The sequence below is a fragment of the Ochlerotatus camptorhynchus genome, unplaced genomic scaffold (assembly GCF_037179485.1).
Source record: "Ochlerotatus camptorhynchus isolate MF236.1 unplaced genomic scaffold, CSIRO-AGI_Acam_v1.1 ptg000248l, whole genome shotgun sequence".
NCBI lineage: Eukaryota > Metazoa > Arthropoda > Insecta > Diptera > Culicidae > Ochlerotatus > Ochlerotatus camptorhynchus.
The window spans coordinates 568,160-580,624 of NW_027040738.1; the positions used below are offsets into that span (position 1 = coordinate 568,160).

At 45.9% G+C, this 12,465-nt stretch overlaps 1 protein-coding gene across 2 annotated transcripts in view; it reads right to left on the bottom strand.

The window, feature by feature from the left end:
• Positions 1–823: 823 nt before the first annotated feature.
• The window catches only part of LOC135704811 (histidine--tRNA ligase, cytoplasmic-like), a 30,268-nt gene continuing 18,626 nt past the window's right edge, over positions 824–12,465 (bottom strand). Inside the window, exons 1-3 of one of the 2 annotated variants that reach the window (XM_065226327.1) lie at positions 2,992–3,246; positions 1,641–2,909; positions 824–1,064 (exon numbers count right to left, since the gene is read on the bottom strand). In XM_065226327.1, coding sequence (XP_065082399.1) covers positions 861–1,064; positions 1,641–2,909; positions 2,992–3,213 — 1,695 coding nt within the window. In that variant the 5' untranslated portion in view covers positions 3,214–3,246 and the 3' untranslated portion in view covers positions 824–860. Of the gene's footprint in view, positions 1,065–1,640; positions 2,910–2,991; positions 3,247–12,465 lie in introns of those variants that run through there. The other variant, XM_065226329.1, reaches the window with a different exon arrangement.

The window sequence follows — 12,465 nt, forward strand, 5'->3', positions numbered from 1 at the left end:
GACTCCCTTCGAAAATAGGCCTTGCTTCCACGAAGGAGATCTGAAGATCCTTGGAGCGTAGCCATTTTTCGTCAGAACTAAGGCAAACATTTCTCCACCTGCTTTCTTGTCTCTGGCAAATTGCGTACTGCCCTCGGTGCTGCCTAGATGGTGTTTACTCTTTTTCGAATTTTGTATCGATTAGGGCTTGAAAAATGTTAACACTGAACTTGCGTGCTCAAAACTTGAACACCGATATTTCACATCCCTAGTAGGCGTTGAGCTTCGAAATTTCGAAGTAGTTTCCCGCTAAATTCCCTCACGTTTTGTAAGGGAACATAATATCTCTTATATAGACATTGTTAACTACAGACATGAAATTCTGATATCCAGGATGCCACGAATAATTAGTGGATTAGGTCAGTGACAATTGTCACTTCACTGTCTCCTCACCTCACACGCCGCGCAGAACAGACCTAGATACATCCACCCGAGCTATACGAGTGGCGCTGATTTCTGGTCGCTCAAATTTGCCAGAAGTGGTGGAGGTGGTCTGCTCTAAAGCTAGATCACCATATGACTCGTCATGCTGAAATCTCCCCTCGTTGCCATCAACATACACATAGGAACTAGGTTGTCCAGCAAATTCATTCGACGGAAAATCGATGCAGTCTGGCAACACTTCCCTTTATGCTTTGCAATTGCATAACTACGATAACTGCACATCACAACTGAGTTGCCATTTCTATTCAAAGCTGCGAAGAAAATTAAGCGTTCCAAGCAAAGGCATTCAACGGAAATTCGATATATTCCTCGAACGCATCTTTCCCCCCGGCATCACATAGCAAGTTTCCTGCTTCTCCCGGACAAAACTATCGAGCTCAAACGTTCAACCGTTTGCGGATCTCCTCCGCTAGCGATTCCAGTGGAACTTCATCCTCCTTGCGGGTTGCGATCTCCCTCAGCTTCACAATGCCCCGCGCCAGCTCCTCGTCACCCAGGACGATCGCGTACGGAATCTGATTCTCCTCGCAGTACTGCAGCTGGGCCAACAGCTTCGGATTCTGCTTGTACGGATGTTCCGCCTATGGATCGAAAACAAACCGAAAGTTTCAGCACATAATAATACCAGTACTCGACCTGAGCAGTTCCAGGCCAATAGCGAAAAAATACCTTCTCCGATTTGCATGAAGATTTGCGTAATTGTTTGTTAAATGGGCAATGATTTACATTTTTGCTAAAATTCGGCCATTTTGGATCTTGTAAAATTTTCAAAATGAAGTGATAGATAATTTTCCGTTTCCGTGCTAATTTTTTTTAAATTTTCAGATAGGCCCTTTTGAAAATGTTGCAAGATCCAAAATGGCCGAATTTTAGCAAAAAATGTGAATCATTGCCCATAAGAAACAATTGTGCAAAGTTGAATGCCAACCGGAAAAAACCAGCTTTTCCGATTCGTCATTTCTCGACTACTTTTTCGAAGGGACGTATCAGCTTTTGTAAACAATGCATTTGATCGTCGATTTGGCGTAACACCACTATCAGGTAGGGTAAAGTTTCTCCAATCAAATGCATTGTTTACAAAAGCCGATACGTCCCTTCGAAAAAGTAATCGAGATTTGGCGTGGAACTGCTGCTCACTTACACCTCTCGAAACGAACCTTAATGCCGGCATCCCACAGCTTGTTCAGCACTTCCATCCGCTTCAAATGCAGTCCCTTGTGCGCCGAAGCCACGTAGACCTCGATCTCCGTCGTGCGGATCTTCTTCTGCTGGTTCTTGGCTTCCAAGATCGAGAAGATCCGCTCCACGCCAATCGAAACTCCCACGCAAGGGACCTGTTTCCGCTTCGGATTGAACATACCTACCAGATTGTCGTACCTTCCGCCACCGGCAACCGAACCGACGCTCACTTCCTCCTCCTTATCCTTGCCCTTACCCTTACCACCAGCACCGCCCCCGTTCAGTACCGGTTCCGCCTTCAGCACCGCTTCGTAAATCACCCCCGTATAGTAATCCAACCCTCGAGCTAAACTCAGATCGAAGATGATCTTATCCTTCAGCCCGAAGACATCGCAATACTGCAACAAAAGTCGCATATCTTCGATACCCTCCATAGCCGTCTTAATGTTCTTCAACTTCTCGTCCTCGGCCAGTGTATCCACCAGCTCCGCTCCACCGTTCATCCGCACATACTCCCCGATCCGATCAGCTATCTCCCCATCCAGACCCTTTTCATCGATCATCTCCTTCCGAACTTCCTCCCACGGCGTTTTGTCCAGCTTATCCACCGACGAACAAATCGTCCGGAACTTATCCACCGGAACTCCGCACGCCTCGAACATACCATCCAGAAGTTTCCTGTGATTCAACTTGATCACAAACTCCCCCACTTCCAACTCGGTCAAAATCTCCACCACCACCTTCACGCACTCCGCATCCGGTAACATCGGATCGTACGTTCCGGCGATGTCGAAATCGCACTGGTAAAACTCCCTGTAGCGTCCCTTGGTCATGGACGGATTGTCTCTCCGATAGACCTTGGCAATGTGATACCGCCGGATGTTGAACACATTTCCCATCCCGACGAACCTCGCAAACGGCACAGTCAGATCGTACCGCAGGGCCAAAATCTCCCCACCCTGATCCTTCAGATCGTAGATCAACTTGCTGTCCTCGCCGTACTTTCCCGTCAGCACCTCCTTCAGCTCAAAGACCGGCGTGTCGATCGTTTCCGCTCCGTGCTTCTTGAACACGGTCTTAACCCGCTCCAGAATGTCCAACCGGAGGGCCATCGCTTCCGGGCCATAGTCGCGGGTACCTTTGGCTGTTTTCAGTGTGATATTCTTGTTGCCACGCTCCGGCTCGCCTTCATCGAGATTCAGCAGTTGGGCCTTCAAAGCCAATAGCTTTGCAACCTCCTCATCAATCTGCAAATAAGACCAAAGATAATGAAAGCGAAATTAGTGTGCAGTTCGGACAGTACCAAATCAGGACGAAGGTGACGCGAACCTGAACGATTTGACGTGAGTTGTCGTCGTCAGTGGTCGATCGCTGCAGCGAACAGAAGCGACAATTTCGGTGGCCAACGGTGGTGTTGATCCGACGACCAACGACAGACGCTGAATAGTGGGCACGATCAAGCCGTCCAGCAGCAGCGGTGGTGGGTTTGGTGATTGATCGTTGAAGCATGGTTACTGCGGAGACGCCGCCCCGACGCAACTGACAAAGCATGGCGTTTCTTCGGTTTTGTTAATAAAGTAAATTAAAGTGATGCGCGACGGTTACGCCCGGCGCTTCCGCTTCCAAGTCCGACAAATCGATTATTCCTCTTCTGGTGTTTTTTTTTTTTTGTTTTTACTGTACACGAAAGATTCAATAAACGCGATCGCGACGCGAGTCTAACGTGTCTTTTTAACTCTATTTGGCATGAGGTGATTGACTTCTTACTGCAGTTTGAAGGAGAGGCAAGATTTGCGATCATCATTGGCAAAAGTTGAAGCGAGACGCATAGAAGAGAAAGAGAAAATTGAAATCAAATGAGCAAAGTGTATTCTTGGCGGCGCGAGTGTCGGGACGATTAACAAGCGGCGTAAACTTTCTTAAAATTTGATTGCATGCTAAGTTGTTTTTTGGTGAGTCACAATTTTTTTTTTTTCACAATAACACATTTTTTTGAAATCAATAACTTTACGCGAGTTAAGACAATACATCATAAGCCAAAAGCAGAGTACTTCCCACACAGACACAACACATAAGCATTTTCATTTAATTCTTTTAATTTGGAGTACTGCCCATAAAAGCATAGCAGTCGCATCTTGATAGCATGATTTCCTGTTCACATGGGACTGTTATGCGTTTATGGGTAGATTCAGGATAGAAACTAGGGACACGCAATATTCTAAGTTCACTGCAGTTTTGTAATTGTAATTGTAATTTATTTAGCTTACGATACCCTGTTGGTTGTACCATGTTGTACCCTTTGTCAAGTCAAGGAAAACATATTTATAAAATATGAACTTTGGAAGCTAGAGAAAGTACAAGTTTTACATTTGATTTAATAACCCCGAAGGGCAGCCTTAAAGGCGGAGATGTTGTTTGATGGCTATCGACAGGTTATTCCAGGTGAAGGCACCGTCGACGAGCACACTTTTCTTTTCGGAAGTAGTGTGCCTCGGGATGGTGAAAGATAGAGCTCGATCCATTTGGCCCCTTTGAAGGTGTTGTAGCAGGTACTCAGGTAGGGATCCCAAGTACCCTTGCCGCATGAAACAGCTAATGCGGTTTCGGTAGTTGATTGCTAGTTCGTATCCTAGGGTTCCGTTTCGCACCGCGGCCGTTGATTCTCTATGCTGCAAGCGGTACACAAACCGAACTGCTGCCTTGAAGCACCGTTTCAGCCGTTCTTTGTACGCCGAAGACAAGGCGACAAGCCGGGATGATACACGACGTCGCAGAATGTGAAAAATGTCATGACGACAGCTTATATGAGCTTCTTCCGTGTTGGTAATGATAGTACAGGAGCGAATTTCCTGAATGTGTGCAGCGTTCCGAGTACTTTCGCAGTCACGTTGTTCACCTGAGCAGACCATCGCATGGTTTTGTCCATGTGCAGCCCTAGATTTAAGACTCTATCGGCTGCAGCTATGATTTCAGAGCAGAATACCTACAATGTCGGTGTTTGTTTCTACCGAGCCCTCCTTGCAAAAAAATAATTGTTTGTATTTTCTTCGGGTTGGGGAAAAGCGCGTTTCATCGTGCCCAACATTCGATAATCGCCAGGTCCGAGTTAACTGTTGCAATAAGTACATCAACTTGGTTCTTGGGATCTGAAATGTATATTTGTCTCTGCATAAAGTTGATATTGACACTTCAAATCCCGTGGCAGGCTATTGATGTACAAACTGAAAAGGAGAGCGCTCAGACAGGAACCTTGTGGTGTGCCATTGGTGACTGGATGCTCGAAGGACGATACATTGCCGAATTTTACGGTTTGGCTACGGTGACGAAGAAACGATGCAATCAGTTGAACGGCTTCAGATGTAAAGAAAAATTCATCGTGTAGCTTATCCTTCAGCTTCTGATGGTTTATACAGTTGAAGGCAAGTGAGAAATCTATCAGAACCATAACAGTACATTGATTACCATCAAAGCTACTGTAGATGTCATGGGTTATCTTGGTCAGGGCTGTTGTTGTGCTGTAGCGTTTCCTATACCCAGAATGATTCTTTGCTAATAGCTGAGGGTCTTGGAGATGACAGGAAGGACGGTGATAGATCGGAAGTCCTTCGGTTGTGTGGGGTTCGCTACTTTCGGAATCGGAGTGACGACTCCTTTCTTCCAGATGGCAGGAAACGAGTTGTTATCAATAACTGCATTACACACATTCACCAGTAGCGGCAAGATGAACGGGCATAGTAACTTTACGAAATATATTGCGATGGCATCTGTACCTGTGGCGTTGGTTTGAATCTCCGCTATTCTTCCTTCAACTTCTGTAGCATCAGTGTGTCGACAAAGTAGACGGGTGGACAGTACAGCCGGCCAAACCACTTCCAACGCTAACCGCCCGTAGAAGACGTGCACACGCACTGGTCACAAAACGGACTCTTGGACAGGAATTCAGCGTAGTCGCAGGTAATTTGCTGCATAAAAGATGGCGACGATGATGCTAACATGTTCGTTTTAATTAGGCACTTTTCAAATCGGCTTGAGCCAGGAACAGTGATCAACCGGTCGCTACACGGACCGCACGGAAAACGACTGAATTGGAACGAGAAAGAAGCGTCCCGATCCGAGGGTGAGTTTCACGGCACAAGTATTGTCTCTGCCGATATTAATAGAAAGCCTTTTCAGGGCGCTTTATTTTTCCACGGTCTCAAGATTCGGGAAGTGCGGGAAGGCCGACTGACGTCGACGGAATTGGACCACTCGATGGTCAAAGACGGTAGTGCGACGAGGACCGACTACGGAGCTCCGTGTGACGGCAAGCGATTGGACCGCTCGACGGTCAAAGACGGAGGTGAGACGAGGACCAACTACGGAGGCCCGTGTGACGGCGAGCGTTGGTACCGTGCGGCGAGTGACCAACAGGACGTCGGTCTCAGACGGAAGCGTACGACGATCGTTCGTCGAGTTGCCGACTAGACGCCGGCGGGAAGCTAGTCAATCGCGAGCCCCTCAGTGGCAACAACGACGGCGAGCAGGAGAACATGTGAGTACGTTCCAATGTACGTAGTGGGCGGAAGCTTTGCGACGCCGAAGAAAGAAAGGAAAAAAGAAGAGTTATGTTGTTTAGCAAGCATTAGACAGGTCCAGGAAGAGTAACAAGAGTAGGAGAAAGAGAGAGAGAGGAGCAGGAGCTAGGAGGGGAAAATATGTGGGCAATGAGAATACACGTTTGTTAACAAGTTATGTTCTCATGATTTTGTTTGATTTGTTGGTGCACATTGCCTTAAGTGTTTGTGATTAGTCCGCCCTATGGTAGTTCTGCTCTACCGCAACCGGGGAACTGTAACACTGGCGCCCAACGTGGGGCTCGAACCCACGACCCTGAGATTAAGAGTCTCATGCTCTACCGACTGAGACTCTTAATCTCAGGGTCGTGGGTTCGAGCCCCACGTTGGGCGCCAGTGTTACAGTTCCCCGGTTGCGGTAGAGCAGAACTACCATAGGGCGGACTAATCACAAACACTTAAGGCAATGTGCACCAACAAATCAAACAAAATCATGAGAACATAACTTGTTAACAAACGTGTATTCTCATTGCCCACATATTTTCCCCTCCTAGCTCCTGCTCCTTGTCCTCCGCCTTGGTTATTGGCCCCTCGTTGTTCGGCTGAAACAGTTGCTGGTGCTACGGTTTGAAGTTGACGATGACCATCGCAGAAGAAGCGATTGAGTTGTTCTGGTTCAATTTCATCCATATCGTTTCTTTGCAACCGAGATAAGTGAAGCAGCTCTGTCACGTTTACGGATGTAGTCGCACCAATGTTCGTCACCTTTTCTGCGGTTCACATATCTCATGGTTACATATCTGAAAATCGGCTTGGAGTCTAACAGTATCAATAGCACGGAAATCTCTTACTATAACTCGTTGCGCTTACTGTTTTCTGATTCGAACATCAGATATTAGGAATATTGTCTCGTGGTCAGAAATGCTATTGGCGATTGCTTTAGCAGCAACGATGGTTTGTGGACAGTCAGTTACCATGAGGTCAATAGTAGTAGCGGTCCTATCCGTAATCCTAGTAGGTGTTGTAGGGAGGACAGAGAGGTTGAAAGCGTCGTGGATACGACTCAGTGCTGCATGATTCCCTATCGGATGTGGCACAGTCTCCTAGCAGGAACAGCCTGTCGAAAACAATCTCCTGTAGGTCGAAGAGTAGTTTTTCATATTATCTCGCAAAGTTCTGGTTGCCTACGTTGGGATTGTAGATGACGGATGTTCAGGTCATGTATTCTGGTTTGGACGACGAGAAATTCGAACCTCTGTCCGACAGGAACATCGGGATTGAGGGTAGACTTAAGAATTGGTGTAGCTTTTATCCCTTTAAAAACATACAGACCAAGCCCTCCACAGCATTTACTACCGCGGCCTTTGGTTGATGGTAGACAATGCTTAATTAAGTTGTAACTTGAGCTTGCTTGAGCTTGAGCTTGATTGACCGCCCACGGTTGCTACTCTGTTACTGCCAGATCAGCTGTAATTACACAGAGAACCAATAGCAGTGCTGCAAAATCTCGACAATACACGGTAATATTGACAATTTTGCTTTGGTCACTCATTTGAGCTAACAGTCATAGTCAAGGCAAACCATGTCAATTGTCAATGACAATGCTGTCAGTGACGAACATGTGTAGATTTTTATATTAACCAAAATTGTAACAAAATTTACTAACTTGAGCAACACAATTACATGAAGCCGTTAATGTGAACAAGCATCTACCTCCTGAACTACTTGGTTAACAATAATGTGACACAGAATGTATGAAATTACACTTTTTGTTACCAGGTGAATCTTTGTCATTGACGAAAAAATGAATGAGATTTTGACGAAGGTTTTTTTGAGGATCAAGTCTGTCAGTGACTATGTGAAGAACAATTTTGTCAATATCGCGCGAAAGTCTGTCAATGACAATGACAAATCTCAGCACTGACCAATAGACGATGCTTGGGACTAGCAATCATCCTCAATGTGTAAAAACTGGTGATCTTAAATTAGGCAATACCAGCGCCGGCCGCGCCCGAACACAGGTCAAGAAAGGAATGGGAAGGATTGTGTTGACATGACACTCGCTTTGATGGAAGCCGAGAACACCTCTGCACTTCCACGAGGAATCACTGGGATGTTGGATAAGAGGGTTGGGTTTGCAGCAGGGTTCGTTCTGGTAAACGATAAGCTGAATTGATGTCCAAACGATCATATAACGCGAAGGAGCTTGGGACTAAACCTACGGTCTTCTGCTCAGTAAGCAAAAACGTTTGCCACTAGGCAGACGAGCACCTTTTTAATCACCGAGTTGCTGTTATTACCATGTAGTCATATTAACAAATAAAACGATTGACGAATCTTGAATGTGGATGGGCCTGAGATTAGACTCATGATGTTCTGCTCATTAAGCAAAAACGGTTGCTCTAAGGCCACCGAGCCCCTCATATCACATAATACCGTTGCTCAAATTTTTGTATCCATTCAAACCCGGAACCAACGACAACAACGAGTTTCGCAAAATACACGATACACAAGCGATTTTACCATTTCAAATCCGAAAACTAAAAACTACGAAAAAGTACTTAGGCCTTCATTAAGTTCCACTTTCACGCGACGTTCAATGACATGGTCCTATCCAGGATTACGTCTGAAAAATCCAAATCTGGCCAACGCCCACCCTAAACCTGTTCTAATCCACCTGAAATGACTAACGAATGGAAGACTTTCACTACCCAGCCATGTAATAGTCTCATTCCGTGCCTTATGGCAACTTGATGATTCTATTGCGTTCATCTTTTGCCACCACCCAGGGGAGACTTGGTCCTGTACCCAATGCTTAACTTATCTCCATTCCACTCAGCTACTCGCAATTCCTTGTGATATAGTGGGCGGAATATTATTATATGAGACAATTCAATGCAGACGTCTTTCCAAATTTGGCAGATCGACAGGTAATCGGTGAGTTACCAAGATAGTTGCTATTCAACAACTCGACAACGTCCCATCGTCAACGCCTGCTATGAGAATTTCCCATTGCAGACGTCAACGAAATGACGTCATCGAGCTATCGATCAACTACCCTGGTTATCGCCTGGTACCTTATAGCACGATGCTAGGAGGCGAACCGGAAGAATCGATGAGCTACCTCTCCCCCCTTTGAGCTTAGTTTCTGTAACGCCGAAGAAGTGGTACTGATTCCTGTGTAGTAGAAGTTTCATGCCATCGATGTGGCATTCAAGGCCACGGACGTTAAGATGGCCGAGTCGCATGTTGGTGTAACTGTTATTTGGCATATTGTAGGAGGTTGTGTGTATCGTTAGCGCGTTGGTAGTTACTCTTGGAAAGAACATTCGGATTCGGCGTCGAAGAATATCGAAGATCCGTCGAGATGAGAATCTGTATTAAGCAGCTTGAGGAGATGATCGGTGTCTACGATTGGGGTATACTTTTTCTATCCTGGGAGTCGAATAGAGTGCTATCGTTCTTGACGAACACAGACTGGATTAACTTCTGCTGTTTCATTCTTATTGCCAGGTTTCGAATCCGGAAGCTTTTGATGGATAGCATTATTTTAACGGGAGTCCGGATTTCAAGTTACACAATTTAGCTTCTCTATGTTTCTGGATATTCCTCAGAACATCTGATTTTAGTTCGACGTTATCGAATGCCACCAGGATGGTTGGCGTGAGTGATCGATCGCTCCATTTGGACGGTTTCACGGGTAGACGGAAGCAAGCAGTTACATGGGACATGACATCTGGGGTGCCTAGGAAACACAGGAAATACTGTACGATGGACCGAACGTTTTAGCCTACTTGATACGGTACTTTGTTGATAGCGATACGACAGCAGTTGACACCTTGCGAACAAACTCTGGCAAGCCTAACTCCGGATTCGATCGCTTCAAGTTTCTCTACTACTCCCTCGACTAGTTTCGTAGATGCAACCTGTTTCTCCAGTTGGGCAGCGACGGTGTAGTTTATTTTGGATCCTGCCAAATTGTTTCTTCGTTCTGTTAGAGTGTTAAAGTGACTATAATAAAAAAAAAGAAAATGAAAGAAAAACATATCGAGTGGAACAATTTCAGACAGGAATCGCAACACATCCATCCGATTTCAGTGTCCGTCTTCTTAGCTCGTTTTCTTGTCCTTTTCTTCCCTTCTGGAGGCTCCTCCAGACCGCAGGTTCCACAGATACCATCGCTCATTGTGATACAACCATTGCGCTAACAATTCATTCTATATTTTTATCGCTGCATATCTGTAATAGGCAGCTGATGAATTTACGTTTTCACAGAAAGTTCGCACTGTCCCTCTCCGATCCAGCAGCTGGGTACCCCGACGGTGGTCAACCAGGAACGACTCGTTGGAGACCCCGACGGTGGCCGCAATTTCCAACGACGAGCAATAAAGAACCCCGACAATGGAACTTTGCTCGATGACGACACAGTGAGGTTAGGTTTCGTTTAGGTTTCACTTCGGCACTAGTGGCACGTTATTCGCAAGAATTGAAATCAAATGCGGCAGAACTAGCAGCTGGGTGCCCCGGCGGTGGAAAACCAGCTCTAATAGTTGGGAGCCCCGGGTGGAAGCAGTTTCCCAACGCCATACAACAAGATGCCCCGGTGGTGGCAATCTTGCTACGTATATTGAGTTTAGAGATGGCGGCTGGAAGGTGAAAAACTTCCTCGGGTCGACCGAGAAAAGATTCGTCGATTCCCTTCGAACTTTTACGATTTCCGACCTTCCTGTTTACGGTATATTTAGTCGTGATCGGACGAGAAAATTAAACAAATTTTTAGCAGCAAGCAATAGTTTTATACATTTTTTTTTAATTAGTGCGATAACTATTTGCACATTGGTGCAGTACGTTAATTACTTTGTACGTTTATTAATTACAGTCAAAGTTTCTCATTTAAAGTACGTTTTTAACATGTTCAGTTAGGGGCCGTCTCAACCACCCGGTCCGGTTGGCGAATTAAAACGGTTCCTGCGGAAAGCACTAGACGCGAACCTCCTCCCATATAACCATGGCAAAGGAAGAAAATCGACGTAATTGTTGACGCGCCCATATGGAGAAGTCATGGGTGTGACGATAGAGAGTAGAAGAACAGTCGCGTAATTTACAGTGAATAAAAAGAAAGTTATTATTAATCACAAACGTGTTCTTTCGATTCCATTCGTATCCGTTCGCCACAGAAGTATTACGACAAAGGTAATTGCTATTTATTAGATATGTTTGCAAACAGTGACAGATAGCGGACATGAAGATCCAGTGGAGGTGCCGGGCAGAGGTGTTATATCGTAAACAAATGGGAAGTTTCAAATTCGCTGTTGTCGCCGTCGTAGTCGCACAGCGTTCGTATGAGAAAATGGAAGAGTTGCCAGTCTTCTTGATTTGTTGTCTTCGGCTTAATCCAGTTTGTGTTTTTTTTTTCATCGATTCGGTCACCCGAAAAGCAACGTCGCGAATTTATTTTGCGCAAGCACCTGGAAAATCCTCAACTCTTGTAACGATCAGGAATTTTGCATAAATTTGTATATAACTTAATAGTTTTAAATTGTTTGAATTTAATTCATTAGTGTACGAAGTAGGGGCTACAAAATGGTGAAGGAGCGATATACCCAGCTCCGGTCCTCACAAGTTCCTACCTCACGCCTCCACGAGTCATATGATCACAAAAGACTGCCAGCTGAAACATGGACACATCTGGTTCGCGTAGCCTGGGCAATGTTGTCAATCCGACAATAGCAGAGTGAGGAGGTGCGACGCGAACACTGGCGCGGTAACCATAGCACGGTGGTATAGGAAATGCTGCGCCAACCCGAGCGATTGTTCACCATGGAGGTGCGGCTCAAACAGCGTCTGACTGGCATCCAGCGGCTGAATAAGAAATGCTCTTGACCGGAAGCCAGCCCTATCACGGCGGGTAGGAGACCTTAGGCCAACCACCTACTGTCTCTGAAACCTTTACAATTGTTACAGAAACCAACAGAGAAAGACATCGAACTGATTTAACGGCAACGACTTTTAGCGCAAAACAACGGACACGAATTGGATCATGGAATGTATTGACGTTAGCCCAGCAGGGTAAACTGGCACAACTCGCCAACGAGGCGCGACGTATGAAGCTAGAAATCCTGGGACTGAGTGAAGTTCGTTGGCCAAACTTTGGAGAACACAAACTGCCGTCGGGACAGGTACTACTATACTCTGGAATTCGAGGTGAAAACGCTCCCGGCCATCGTGGAGTTGGTCTCCTACTTAGCGT